Source organism: Ranitomeya imitator, chromosome 3 (genome assembly GCF_032444005.1).
Source record: "Ranitomeya imitator isolate aRanImi1 chromosome 3, aRanImi1.pri, whole genome shotgun sequence".
Lineage (NCBI taxonomy): Eukaryota > Metazoa > Chordata > Amphibia > Anura > Dendrobatidae > Ranitomeya > Ranitomeya imitator.
The window spans coordinates 473,272,416-473,287,715 of NC_091284.1; the positions used below are offsets into that span (position 1 = coordinate 473,272,416).

Consider the following 15,300-nt stretch of genomic DNA (forward strand, 5'->3'; position numbering starts at 1 on the left):
GTTTCGCAATCTTGCTTTGTCAAGGGGAAGGCAAGTTGTGCGTGTCATGTCTCTATTATGCCCCTAATATATAAAGCCCATTCATTAGCGCACCCGCCAATGCGGCATCGCGCATGGCACCGCCGCCCCCGGATCCCAGGTGCATCTGTTTCCGGCACTCACAATCGGCGTGCGGGGAGGAAATCCTCCATGACGTCATATCCGCACAGTCGATGGTAAAGAGGCCTTCAACAAAATGGTGGTTCCAGGGTGCGATGCGCATGCGCGTCGCCATCTTGTTAGGGCCCGATCTCAACACCATAGAAAAACAGATGAAAGAAAACAGCCGATCGCGCTGGTATACATAACCCCCAGTCCAGGCGGTAAGGAACGCGTTATAGGAAAAATATATGCGCTATACCATATCCATTTAATCAAAGATGAAACAAAGCCTTCAAACAAAATATTCTTAGTAGTTCCCAGGTAAAGTGCAGATGCGCACCGCCATCTTGTTGGGGCCGAATTTTAACAATATAGATGCAGCTTAAAGGCGCCGATACCAATAATATATGTAACCCCGGGTCCAAATGGTAAATAGCATATTGTGCATAGCAACAAACGCAGTATACCACCACCGCACAAGAAAGCAAAATATAATAGAAATACATTGATTAATATATATTAGATGTCAAAAAAGAGGAGGGGGAGAGAAAACAAATAACAAACAATGGGAAAAAGAATAGAAAGAGAACAATATCCTCATATCATTATCAGACAGAACATATAGATTCAAAAGAAAGTCCTCTTTCAAGATTCTTCAATCATCATTAGTGTGGCTTTTTCTCTACTAAGAGGTCCTTGATATGTTCCAATAGTGTCAGACGCCGTAGTGCTGTAGAATGGCAGGTGCTTTAAATCAGGGCATTAATTATGGAGCAATTTTCCGTAATAATTACTAAAACAAAAAATAAAGAGGAAAAAACCAACACAAGCATAAGTAAAGACATAAACACAAAATTAAATTAAAAAGCAGAGAACTATAAAAATGGAGCAAAGCTCAGTTTCTCGTTAAGCCCTGCAGGGGACATAGTACCAAGTTCTACAGTCCATCTTGTTTCAGTTTGTGCCAATAGTTGTTTTAAGTTGCCCCCTCTTATCCCCCCATGGATCCTATCAATGCCTTTGACCTTAAGGCCTCGGGGGTCAGAGTTATGATGTAATAAAAAATGTTTTGGCAACGTTTTTAGTGTAGACACATCCTCCACCTCCTTTGCAGCTTGAATATCCCTCACGTGCTCTCTAACTCTAATGCGCAGCTCCCTAGTTGTCAAACCAATATAAATTTTGGAACAGGGGCACTGTGCAAAATATATGACATGTGAGGTAGTGCAAGATATATAATGGACAATATTATATTCTTGTGTACCAGCAGCATTTTTAAAGGTCTTGGCCCTCACAATGTTAGATAGATTGCACGCCATGCAATCCCCACATGGGAAACAGCCCCATCTCTGTTTAGAGTTACCAAAAAAGCTCTTATGTGGGGCCACATAGTGACTCCTCACTAATTGGTCCTTCAAATTTTTGCTTCTTCTTGCAGTGATAAGGGGTCTTATAGAAATTTCTTTATTTAGTATAGGATCGGTTTGAAGAACAGGCCAGTGCTTGGTCAGAATCTGACGCATAGCACCCCACTGACAATTAAACGTTGATATAAATCTAATTTGGGTATCACTTTTGTCAGTCTGAGCGCTAGAATTGCAAAGTAATTTTTGACGCGGGGTATATTTGGCACGATGGTAGCCATATTTGATGTTTCTTTGGCTATACCCTCTTTCAATAAAGCGATTTTTTAGATCTTTTGCCTGCTCTTCAAACCTGTCTTCCGTGGAGCAAGTACGTTTTGCCCTAAGGAACTGGCCAATGGGGATTGCTTTAATAGTCGAATGAGCATGTCCCGAGGAGGCATGAAGAAAAGAATTAACAGAGGTATCCTTCCTGAAGATGTCAGTATGCACGGACCCTGACTCATCAACAGACAGAGCAATGTCTAAAAAGTCGATCCTGCGTTCATGCCATTTGTATGAAAGTCTAATGTTATAGACATTATCATTCAAAGATGACATAAAACTCTCCAATTCAGGGACCGTTCCCTGCCAGATGCTAAGAAGATCGTCAATATACCGAAACCAGCACTGCACATGGTCGGCGGCGCACGCCCCCTCCCCACGAAAAATCTCCCTCTCCCAAAAACCCAGGAAGAGGTTAGCGTAGGCAGGCGCACACGCCGCCCCCATGGCAGTGCCGCGTTTCTGCAGGTAGAAACGGTCCCTGAAAGTGAAGAAGTTATGGTACAATACAAATTGCAATAATTCTAACAAAAGATCGACAAAGGGTCCGTCCAAATTGCTCATCTCCAGGAAGTATCGTACGGCCTCTAGACCATGTTGGTGGTCAATACACGTATAAAGGGACTCGACGTCCGCGGTGACAAGGAGCATATCTGGATCCAGGCAAAGACCATCAACCCTAACCAGGACGTCCACGGAGTCCCTGACATAGGAGGGCAGCGTTTCGACCAAGGGTTTCAGGTAATAATCAATAAATTTACACACAGGGTCACACAGCCCTCCAATGCCAGAGACTATGGGACGTCCCGGCGGGTCGACGGGATCTTTATGAATTTTGGGGAGGAGGTAAAAGGTAGGAACCTTAGGGAATTTTGTCATTAAACCATCCAAAATCTTTTTGGGAATGAGTCCTTTCTCCCAAGCCTGGATCAGAATGGTATCGAGCAGGTGTGAGAATGCGGTCAGAGGATTCTGAGGAAGCAACAAATAGTAGTTTTTATCCCTGAGTTGTCTGAATGCTTCCTTTTCATATTTTTCTGTCGGCCAGATCACGACATTTCCCCCCTTGTCCGCTGATTTAATAACCACGTCATCTAATGATTTAAGTTGTTTCAAAGCACGTCTATGATCGTGACTGAGGTTATCATATCTTATTTTAGTTGGTATTTTCTTAAAATCCTCAGTCACCAGTCGTGCAAAAATATCAATTTGTGGACAGACGGACAAGGGGGGAAAGGTTCTAGATCTAGGCACGACAGCACTCGGGAACCCGACCGCATTTTCAGAATCCTGCTCACTCAGTAGGCCCTCCAATACCTCCAATGCCTCCAGCTCCGTGTCACCGCGGGCGTCGACATCCCCACCTGACCGATGATGCAGCCTCCTCAGGACAAGCTTCCGACAGAAGAGGTGAAGGTCTTTTACCGCTGTAAAATAATGGAAGTTGTTAGTAGGGGAAAAAGATAAACCAAAACTAAGAACCTCCTGTTGTGCTTGAGATAAGGTGTGTGAGGAGAGATTAATTACCTCCAAGTTATTACGGGCACTGCGAGTTTTCTTATAGTATTGTTGTGGAGGAGTAATTTTCCCTTTATTAAATTTATTGTTCCTCCTGGGATTTCTGGTGCTTGGTGCTGTGATGAGGTTTTCAGCAGATGGGGCACTACTACTGGGTCTTGGTTCGTCGATGGAAGTAAATGATGACATAGACCCTGACCTTGATCTATTTGATCTTCCGGTTTTATTAATTCTCCTCCATCTATATACCATTTTGTTCTGGAAGTCGAGATTGTCACGCTGGAACTTCCGAGATTTTACATTAACAATTTCTTTTTCCCATTTTTGAAAACATGATTCAAGATCTTTGTTAAACTCCTCCAGGGCCGCCCCTGATAGTTCTTTTTTAAGATCATTTTGAACATCTTCAATGTCTTTTTCAATGTCTTTAAGTTTGGCATCATCTATCTGCATCAAAATTTCCATAAAGCCTCTAGAACAACCATCAGCAACTTTTTCCCATTTGTCTTTTAATACTTCATCATTAACTGCAAAAGATGGAAATATCTGCACCCGCAGACCACGTGGGATAAGATTTTTAGACATATAGCGTTCTAAAAACGCACGATTCCACCACACCTTAGTACGCCTATGGAGGAGATCTTTAAGGCAGTTTGTTTGCTCCTGCATGTCTCTGCCATTTAAAATCGGACTCGGATCATCCTTAAATACCTCATTTAATTTATGGAGCCACGTTTGATCACGGGCTCGGTAATCCATATGTTTAGGATCAACAGCTGTGAAAAACACAACAACAATAACATGAACAAAAATATCCATAAACATACTAGTGCTAATCAAAGGGTTCCTCCACCAAGGTAGGAAATCCCACAAGAAGCATATATGGGGCGTGAAGAGCCAGTACTAACCAAAGAGATACAAAGTATCAGAACACACCACTCAAAAATAGTATAAAAAGATACCAACTTTTATTAAGAATACATACATGTTTTAAAAAAAAGAAAAGAAAGTAACAGCGATCAATACATAATAAGGGGAAGGATGATACCCGAGTAAGGTGCACACAGACCAGAGAATGAGGAAAAAGTAACAGGGGCATGGGGATGGCAAAGATATCCATACTATACCAGCTTCATAATAACAAGCCTAAAAAGGTTAACCATATTTGCCCAAGATGAAAAGTGCAAGTGCATAGCAGTTGGTAATATTATTAGCAGCACATACCCATGAAATCCACCTGTCCTCAGTCTCGCAAAAAGCCCCGACGCGCGTTTCGCAATCTTGCTTTGTCAAGGGGAAGGCAAGTTGTGCGTGTCATGTCTCTATTATGCCCCTAATATATAAAGCCCATTCATTAGCGCACCCGCCAATGCGGCATCGCGCATGGCACCGCCGCCCCCGGATCCCAGGTGCATCTGTTTCCGGCACTCACAATCGGCGTGCGGGGAGGAAATCCTCCATGACGTCATATCCGCACAGTCGATGGTAAAGAGGCCTTCAACAAAATGGTGGTTCCAGGGTGCGATGCGCATGCGCGTCGCCATCTTGTTAGGGCCCGATCTCAACACCATAGAAAAACAGATGAAAGAAAACAGCCGATCGCGCTGGTATACATAACCCCCAGTCCAGGCGGTAAGGAACGCGTTATAGGAAAAATATATGCGCTATACCATATCCATTTAATCAAAGATGAAACAAAGCCTTCAAACAAAATATTCTTAGTAGTTCCCAGGTAAAGTGCAGATGCGCACCGCCATCTTGTTGGGGCCGAATTTTAACAATATAGATGCAGCTTAAAGGCGCCGATACCAATAATATATGTAACCCCGGGTCCAAATGGTAAATAGCATATTGTGCATAGCAACAAACGCAGTATACCACCACCGCACAAGAAAGCAAAATATAATAGAAATACATTGATTAATATATATTAGATGTCAAAAAAGAGGAGGGGGAGAGAAAACAAATAACAAACAATGGGAAAAAGAATAGAAAGAGAACAATATCCTCATATCATTATCAGACAGAACATATAGATTCAAAAGAAAGTCCTCTTTCAAGATTCTTCAATCATCATTAGTGTGGCTTTTTCTCTACTAAGAGGTCCTTGATATGTTCCAATAGTGTCAGACGCCGTAGTGCTGTAGAATGGCAGGTGCTTTAAATCAGGGCATTAATTATGGAGCAATTTTCCGTAATAATTACTTTATTGAGTGTGTCTTGATAATTGCCAATAATTTCCATCTGTTGTCTATTCCATTTGCACAACAGCATGTGAAATTGATTGTCAAACAGTGTTGCATCCTAAGTGGACAGTATGATTTCACAGAAGTTTGATTTACTTGGAGTTATATTCTGTTGTTTAAGTGTTCCCTTTATTTTTTTGAGCAGTGTATATTCAATAAAGTAACAGGATAATCCTAGCCTAAGATGAAAAGTAAAACATCTAAAAAAAATTAAAAAGAAAAAAAGAAATGGAAAAATGTTCGTGCAACAAAGTATAAAAAAAAGCCAATTACAAGATTAACTAAACTCTGCGCATATTCGATTTGGCTGAAACAACTTTAACAACTCTTAACTTTAAAAAAAACAAACAAATGTACTTTGTTAACTATAACGTAACACACAAAAGTTGGCAAGTCTATTTTGACCAGTTTCATACAAGCTGGCCGTAACGTGGGCCCCGAAATGTGCCTACTGTACACAATGCTAGTATGAAAATGGTCTTTAGCCAAGTTCACATATAAAACTTTCTTATGGCAAACTTGATGCATTTGTCAAAGAACCTGAGCATAAAACCTAAATCTTGAATTGAACGGGGCTAAGGCATGTTTGTAATAAGCTTACCCTCTTTAGCCAAATAAAGTTCTTTAAATTTTGCTCTCTTTTGATTAAATTCTTGCTCTAGTTGTGCCTTAATCTGAAGATTTTCTGCATTCGTTCTTTCCAGTTCCTCAACACGTTTCTGCATATCATCTGATAATCAAGACAGAGAAAGGTTCATTTATTAAAAGTATATTATTCACAACATTTGGAAAATAATACAACTTTTTTATATACAGTAGAAGATCTTCTATTTTCGCAATGAAAGAACCTGGTAGGAGCAGAAATAGCTGCTATTTAAGAACTACACTATAATCTGGTATCACAAGACCAAGAACAGATACGGTAATTCAGATCAAAAAGTTAGGCTAAATTCCCACGAAGAGATTGGGGAGTTTTTCCATATAGGTAGTAGATTTTCTGCAACTTTTAGCTAAATTAGGTTACGGTACTTGCATTTTTCATTGAGTTTTTTATGATATGTTTTTGACACTGTGCTTTTTGTCTCTTGTTGATATGTAAGGTTTTAAATAAAGATGCTTTTTTTTGTTATACTTCTTGGGATTTGGTTTTGACAACATTTTATTTATACAGTCATATGCGGATTACATGCATTTTAGAGCATTCCACATCTGCGTTTTTACCTGCAGATTTTCTACTATGTGGAAATTCCGCACAGAACAGTCCGTGTACTAGCAAGAGAAATTAACATTCTGCGGACTGCAAACTCTAACTAACCCGTTTCTGACATTTGTCGTAATAATACGACTCTGTGCCCTGGGTCTATCTGACCAGCGACGTATTATTACTGCATAGCGATCCTTCGGTTTTTGCACCCAAAACAGAGAAAAAACGGATACCTGCATTTTGTGCTGCGTTTCTGCACTTACCCATTGTTTCCTATGGGTGAAAAAAACGCTGCAAATACACTGAAAGAAGTGACATGCACCAGTTTGCAAAAACGCAGCAGCTTTCTAAATCTATCAGGAAAATAAACCAGTGTGTGTGCATGAGATTTCTGAAATCTCATAGATTTTGCTAGTACTGTAAAACGTAGCTTAAAATTTGCATTAAAAAAACCCACTGCAAAAACGCAACTAGTGAACATAGCCTTATGATAGTTATCAGAACAGGATTTTCATGTTATGCACCCTTGTGTCCATCACATCACTAGAACAACATTTCATAGTCTGGAATAAACATTGATAGTTCCTATAGAAAAACAACAAGCAGTGATCTTGAAAATGTCCAAAACGCTGCATTCTAATTGCTGCACTTGTTTGTCAGTACATACAGATTCACTAGCATCTCCGCTACAGAAATTGGCACGCTGCGGCTCGTAACTAGAGGTGAGCGCATATTTCAATGTTCAGTTCACATTACGATCGCCGACTTTGCAATATTCGCTGATTAATTCGTCGAATATTGGCTGAACATAACCGAACGCCATTCATCTCGATGGGAGGCAAAAACAAAACGCATGCACAACACCTTATAACGGCCCCAAATGCTGCCAAACCCATCAAATGAGGGGCAGACACCAAGGAAGTGGCCTCAATTCACCCACAGTACAAACTGCAGCATGGCACTGCAGCAATCAGCTAAGCATGAAGTATCCGGGTCTGGGCCAGCATTTACAGAATTCAATTGAACATCACGGTAAGACAAGGTGGGCGTGGGATCGGTGTAGACAGCCTGTACTGGGAGCCCTGATACCACATGCAACACATCTACCTGCTTTCATGCTGAGCCACACTCAGGTGGCACAAATACAGGGATTTTTGTGTTATTCACCGTAAAATCCTTTTCTCCGAGTCATTCATTGGGGGACACAGGACTGTGGGTGTATGCTATTGCCGCCAGGAGGCTGACACTAAGTAGACAAAAAAAAAAGTTAGCTCCTCCTCCATAGTATACACCTTGACACTGGCCCTGACAGCTCCAGTTTGGTGCACAAGCAGTAGGAGATAGAGAAAACAAAACAGCATTAGAGCAAAGACAACATGTCTAGAATAACACTACAGCCTGAACAACTCCGTAGAAAAAATAACAAGAAGAAATAGGGAGGGCGCTGTGTCCCCCAATGAATGACTCGGAGAAAAGGATTTTACGGTGAGTGACACAAAAATCCCTGTTTCTCCATCGTCTCATTGGGGGACACAGGACTGTGGGATGTCCCAAAGCAGTCCCAGGGTGGGAAAAAAAGACTTACTGGAACAAACCCTTAGGCACTTACCGCCTATAGGTGCGATACCGCAGCCTGAAGAATTTTTCTTCCCAAACTTGCATCAGCAGAGGCCTGAGTGTGGATATTGTAATGCTTAGAGAAGGTGTGCAGGCTGGACCAAGTTGCCGCTTTGCAAACCTGTTCTGCTGAAGCTTGGTGCCGAAGTGCCCAGGAAGCCCCCACTGCTCGAGTAGAGTGTGCTCTGATCCCAGCCAGGATGGCTGCACCCTTGATGCGGTAGGCCTCCTGAATGGTGGCTCGTATCCATCTGGCTAAGGTCGACCTAGAGGCTGCGAATCCCTTCTTGTGACCCACCGGAAGAACGAACAGGACATCCGTCTGTCGAAAAGACGCGGTCCGAGAAACATATCTTCTCAGCGCTCTCACTAGGTCCAGAGTATGGAGAGCTTTTTCCACACGGTGAGAAGGAGCAGGACAAAAAGAAGGCAAGACTATGTCCTCATTGATGTGAAACGAGGAAACTACCTTTGGTAGAAAAGAGGGAACTGGTCTTAATACTACCTTATCTTGATGAAATTGCAGAAAAGGCGACTGGCAGGACAAGGCCGCCAATTCCGACACCCGCCTAATGGAGGTTATGGCTACCAAAAACAAAACCTTCCAAGAAAGATACGTTAAAGAAACTTCTTGGAGGGGCTCAAATGGGGCTTCCTGAAGAGTGCTCAAGACCAGATTAAGGTCCCAAGCCTCTAGCGGAGCTCTGTAAGGGGGGACCATGTGAGAGACTCCCTGCAAAAAAGTCTTGACCTGTGAAATGGTAGCAATCCTGCGCTGAAAAAGAACCGATAAGGCTGATATTTGCCTCCTAAGGGTACTTGGAGCGAGACCTGAGTCTAAACCAGTTTGAAGAAAGGCTAAAATATTAGGAACGGAGAACCGTAAAAGGAGGAAGACACTTCTTCCTGCACCATGAAAGAAAAACTTTCCAGGTGTGGTGGTAGATGCGTGCAGAAAGCGTCTTTCGAGCATTAATCATAGTAGAAGCTACCTTCTGAGAAAAACCGGCCTGGGTCAGAATCCAAGATTCAACGGCCAAGCCGTCAAACGCAGGGCCCCTAAGTTCTGGTGGAATATCGGCCCCTGCGACAGAAGATCCGGCCGCATTGGAAGCTGCCAAGGAACCCCGGCAATCAGCTGAATGAGGTCTGCGTACCATGACCTCCGAGGCCAATCTGGGGCGACTAGAATAAGGCCCTTAGACGGGATCTTGAACTGGGAAGACTGGACGGAAAAAAATGGCTTGGAGGGAGAGAGAGAAACTCTATTTTGTACCCTGAAACCACCAGTTCTCTCACCCATCTGTCGGATACGACTGACAGCCAGGACTGATGGAACAGAAGTAGGCGACCGCCTACCCTGTTGAAGACGACATGAGGCTGCCTCCAGTCATTTAGCCGAAGACCGCGGATATCTAGATCCCCTAGATCTTGATGGTTGATATCGCATTCTTGCCAATGGATTGGCTCTATATGAGACCTGGTGCTCCTTGTCTTGGTTAGACCGACTTGGAGGACCTGAGCTTGGGGCTGCAGACCACCGGGTGTTACAAAAGGATTTAAACCTTGCTTGAAATTGGCGACGAAAAGGTTGCTTAACCCTTTGTTGTGGAAGGAAATTACTCTTTCCCCCTGTGGTATCAGATATAAGTTGATCCAACTTTGCGCCAAATAATCGGCCACCTTGATAAGGAAGGGATGTAAGGGACTTTTTTGAAGTAGAATCTGCCCGCCAATTTCGCAGCCATAGAGCCCTTCTGATAGCGATAGCATTTGCAGCTGCCAATGCTGAACAATTTGCCGCATCCAAAGATGCATTAATCAAATAATTCCCAGCCAAGGATATCTGATTAGACATCTCTATCACTTCTACAGGAAACTCCCTATCCTGAAGAGCTTTAGTGACGGACTCTGACCAAGCTATCATAGCTTTGGCAACCCATGTCGCCGCAAAAGACGGCGCGAGGGCTGACCCTGAAGCCTCAAACACCGACCGAGCTAGACTCTCTAAGAGCCGATCAGTTGGGTCTTTAATAGTGGACCCATTAGGAAGAGACAACAGTGTGTTAGAGGCCAAACGGGACACGGGAGGATCCACAGAAGGAGATTCTGCCCATTTTTTACAAATTTCGGGAGCGAAAGGATACCTGGTACCCAGGGCCTTCTGGCCTAAGAAACGTTTATCCGGTCGCTCCATGTGACGTTGAACTAGATCCTCAAACTCAGGATGAGAAGAAAACACCTTATGAGGTTGCTTGAATCTTTTAAAAGACACCTTATGACCTGAAGGTAGGGTGACTTCATCCTCTACTCCCAAAGACTGGTTAACGGCCTCAATGAGACTGTCAACTGATCCCTGATAATCAGGAGCTTCCAAATCAAAAGACCCTTCAGAGTCAACGTCTGAACCATGTCCACTCACTTCCACAGGTGAGGGAGACCGAGAGACGGAATTCACAGATGCACCCGATGGATCGGGAGACGCTGTATGGGTACGCTTCCCCCGCGTCTGCCTAGAGGGAGTACGGCCCCTGCAGGCCGGAGGGTCATGAGAATCGGAGAATCTTCCCGAAGCAGATGGATGAACGTCCCCGACAGGGGCCTGAAGGGACTCAACTGCCTTTGTTAGGGACGCCATAGATTGCGTTAAGGATACGACCCACTCAGGGGGAGATGCCGCAGTCTCAGATACAGGCATACCCGGCAGAATAGCAGGCGGGGTAGCCGGCGGGGTAGCAGGCGGGGGCTCCTGGACGCGTTCGGAGTCGCAAGCCTCACAGAAGTGGCTAGTTTGCGCATGCGGAAAAGAAGCCCGGCAAGTAATGCATGAGGAATACAGGACGGAGTGAGACTTAGTCCTTCTAGACATGACTGACTATTGCTGCTGCTGCTGCTGCTATGAAACTCCTTATGAGCTACTGTGTCTAGAGCAAAAGACTGCTGTCAGGCTGAGGGAAGTAGCACTTACCCCAGTCCTGTGTCCCCGTCAGTTCTGAGCACCACACTAACCGAGCTCTGAGCAGAGAAAACATCCCTTATGAAGATCATGAAAAGGGGGAGGAGCCGGCATAAGGGACGCGCAGAAGGCCAAAGCAGGGGACTTGATTTTCCCCATACCTGCGCTCTCCTAGAAACGCTGGGAGCGCGAAACCGGAAGTACGCACCGGCGAAGGGGGCGGAACTTCCGCCCACAACCCTGCTGAAACTACAGCGACCATGATGCTGCGGGCTGCCTAAGAAAAGGACGCTAGGGGCGAAACTTCCGCCCATGATCCTGCAGGAAAACTACAGCGACCATGATGCAGCGGGCCGCCGGAAGAAAGATGCTAGGGGCGGGACTTCCGCCCGTGCTTTAGCTATGGAGAGATGATGGAACCGGCACTGCACTGAGTGTAGCATGGCGATTTACCACCTGAGACCGCGCGATGAAGCAGGAGGCCCCCCCCCCCCCCCGCAGCCTCTGACAACACGCAAGGTTAGAAAAGAGGCATACACATGAATTATATATATATATATATATATATATATATATATATATATATATATATATATATATATATATATATATATATATATATATATATATATACATATACATATATATACACACACGTATGGGAAAGGACGGTGCAGGCACCCTAGCTCCTTCACCTTTCAAAAGGTGAGGAGAGGGACCGTCTGCCTCCTTTAAGCACCGTAGTCAAATGCATTGGTGATCAAAGTGGAGGCTGCACGGACAATGCATGAATGCCTGTACAACCTAGGGTTTCGTTACCTCAGGGTGGTCAGGCTTTAAGCCCGGCAATCCCACGTCGCGGGAAAGGATACATGGAGGCGACACTCACACGTGCTCGCCCGTTGTTGGTTTGGGGAGATCGGACCCCTTCAAAAAGGGTCCGTCGCCCCTGTCTTATCTTCAAGGTAGAATGAATCTGGGAATACCCAGAGATGTGCCTCCTACGGACACTAAGCATAAACTGGAGCTGTCAGGGCCAGTGTCAAGGTGTATACTATGGAGGAGGAGCTAACTTTTTTTTTGTCTACTTAGTGTCAGCCTCCTGGCGGCAATAGCATACACCCACAGTCCTGTGTCCCCCAATGAGACGATGGAGAAATCAGTTTTGTAGACTACCATTGACAGAAAAATTTAAGGATAGTAACACAGGTAGTTGAGTCCAAGGAAGTGGAGGCCTGACGGTCTCGGAGGCCTACTGCTACAGGCAACATGCTTGAAGGAGAATCAACCAGGAGTATTCACATTTCAAAAAATTAATAGGGACTGATAGGTTTTCCACTACACCCAATCCAGCATATGGACACCCATCGAGGAGTGTTCACATTTAAGCAAATGGCCGTACACAAGAGAAGTGGCTTCAGTCTCAAAAGAGTAGAAATAGCATAATAGGGAGTAACAGGTCTTCCACTACACCCAATCCAACAGATGCACACCCAACCAGGAGTGTTCACATTTCAAAAAATTACTGGCAGACACCACAAAAGTGGCATCAATTTCACCACAGTAGAAATAGTGTAATAGGGACCGACAGGTCTTCCACTACACACAATCCAGCAGATGGACACCCAACATGGAGTGTTCACATTTAAAAAAATGAGGCCCTGACACCACCGAAGTGGCATAAATGTCATGAGAATAAAAATAGTATAATTGGGACTGAGACGTCTTCCACTACAGCTAACCCAGCAGATGTAGACCAACCATGACTGTTCACATTTCCTCAAATCTGTGTTAACATCAGCAGCAGCCACACTAAAGATATCACAGAGTGAAGTTACGGGACATTAAGCATCACAGTAAAAAATGCAATATCACCTAGTCTGTACAGCCTGGATTGGGGTGCAAAAGTCCTTGGAGATCTATGACTTGTTCATCTTAATGAAAGTTAGGCGGTCTACATTCAGGGGACCACCACCAGCAGAGCTGAAGACACATTCTGAGAGAACGCTGGCCGACAGGCACCATAAAACCTCCAAGGTGTGTGAGACGAGCTCAGGACACTCATCTATTTTGGAAGACCAAAATATGAAAGGGTCCAAACCCTCCCTGATAGTATTTATATTCAGTTCTAGATACTCCTGCACGATCTCCATTCGTTCACCATGTGTAAGACTTGGACTTCGTTGTGTTGGTGCACGAGTTGGTCTAAAAATAAAAGTGTTAAAGGACTCACAGAAGTTGCTTCTTCCACTTCCACTGCTGTTGCTGATGTTTTGGGGTTGATGAATTGACGTGCCAGAGGTTGGAAGTCTAGAGCTGCTTTGCGAACTGTGTGCTTCACTGCAGCTTTCGGTAAAAGCTTTCTTAACCCCTTTACCCCCAAGGGTGGTTTGCACGTTAATGACCGGGCCAATTTTTACAATTCTGACCACTGTCCCTTTATGAGGTTATAACTCTGGAACGCTTCAACGGATCCCAGTGAATCTGACATTGTTTTCTCGTGACATATTGTACTTCATGACAATGGTAAAAATTCTTTGATAGTACCTGCGTTTATTTGTAAAAAAAACGGAAATTTGGCGAAAATTATGAAAATTTCGCAATTTTCCAACTTTGAATTTTTATGCAATTAAATCACAGAGATATGTCACACAAAATACTTAATAAGTAACATTTCCCACATGTCTACTTTACATCAGCACAATTTTGGAACCAAAATTTTTTTTTGTTAGGGAGTTATAAGGGTGAAAAGTTGACCAGCAATTTCTCATTTCTACAACACCATTTTTTTTTAGGGACCACATCTCATTTGAAGTCATTTTGAGGGGTCTATATGATAGAAAATACCCAAGTGTGACACCATTCTAAAAACTACACCCCTCAAGGTGCTCAAAACCACATTCAAGAAGTTTATTAACCCTTCTGGTGCTTCACAGGAATTTTTTGAATGTTTAAATAAAAATGAACATTTAACTTTTTTCACAAAAAATTTAATTCAGCTCCAATTTGTTTTATTTTACCAAGGGTAACAGGAGAAAATGGACCCCAAACATTGTTGTACAATTTGTCCTGAGTACGCCAATACCCCACATGTGGGGGTAAACCACTGTTTGGGCGCATGGCACAGCTCGGAAGCGAAGGAGCGCCATTTGACTTTTCAATGCAAAATTGACTGGAATTGGGATGTTTCGTTTGGAGAGCCCCTGATGTGCCTAAACATTGAAACCCCCCACAAGTGACACCATTTTGGAAAGTAGACCCCCTAAGGAACTAATCTAGAGGTGTGGTGAGCACTTTGCCCACCAAGTGCTTCACAGAAGTTTATAATGTAGAACCGTAAAAATAAAAAATCATATTTTTTCACAAAAATTATCTTTTCGCCCCCAATTTTTTATTTTTCCAAGGGTAAGAGAAGAAATTGGACCCCAAAAGTTGTTGTACAATTTGTCCTGAGTACGCTGATACCCCATATGTGGGGGTAAACCACTGTTTGGGCAGATGGGAGAGCTCGGAAAGGAAGGAGCGCCGTTTGACTTTTCAATGCAAAATTGACAGGAATTGAGATGGGACGCCATGTTGCGTTTGCAGAGCCCCTAATGTACCTAAATAGTATAAACCCCTCACAAGTGACACCATTTTGGAAAGTAGACCCCCTAAGGAACTTCTCTAGATGTGTGGTGAGCGCTTTGACCCACCAAGGGCTTCACAGAAGTTTATAATGGAGAGCCGTAAAAATAAAACAAAAATTTTTTCCCACAAAAATTATTTTTTAGCCCCCAGTTTTGTATTTTCCCGAGGGTAAGAGGAGAAATTCGACCCCAAAAGTTGTTGTCCAATTTGTCCTGAGTAGGCTGATACCCCATATGTTGGGGGGAACCACCGTTTGGGCGCATGGGAGGGCTCGGAAGGGAAGGAGTGCCATTTGGAATG

The 15,300-nt window shown here is 43.8% G+C and overlaps 1 protein-coding gene across 1 annotated transcript in view; it reads right to left on the reverse strand.

Moving 5' to 3' along the window:
* Window positions 1-15,300, reverse strand: part of RABEP1 (rabaptin, RAB GTPase binding effector protein 1) — a 93,955-nt gene that overhangs the window by 59,716 nt on the left and 18,939 nt on the right. The window contains exon 2 of the mRNA XM_069757488.1: window positions 6,195-6,323. Coding sequence (XP_069613589.1) covers window positions 6,195-6,323 — 129 coding nt within the window. The remainder of the gene's footprint in view (window positions 1-6,194; window positions 6,324-15,300) is intronic.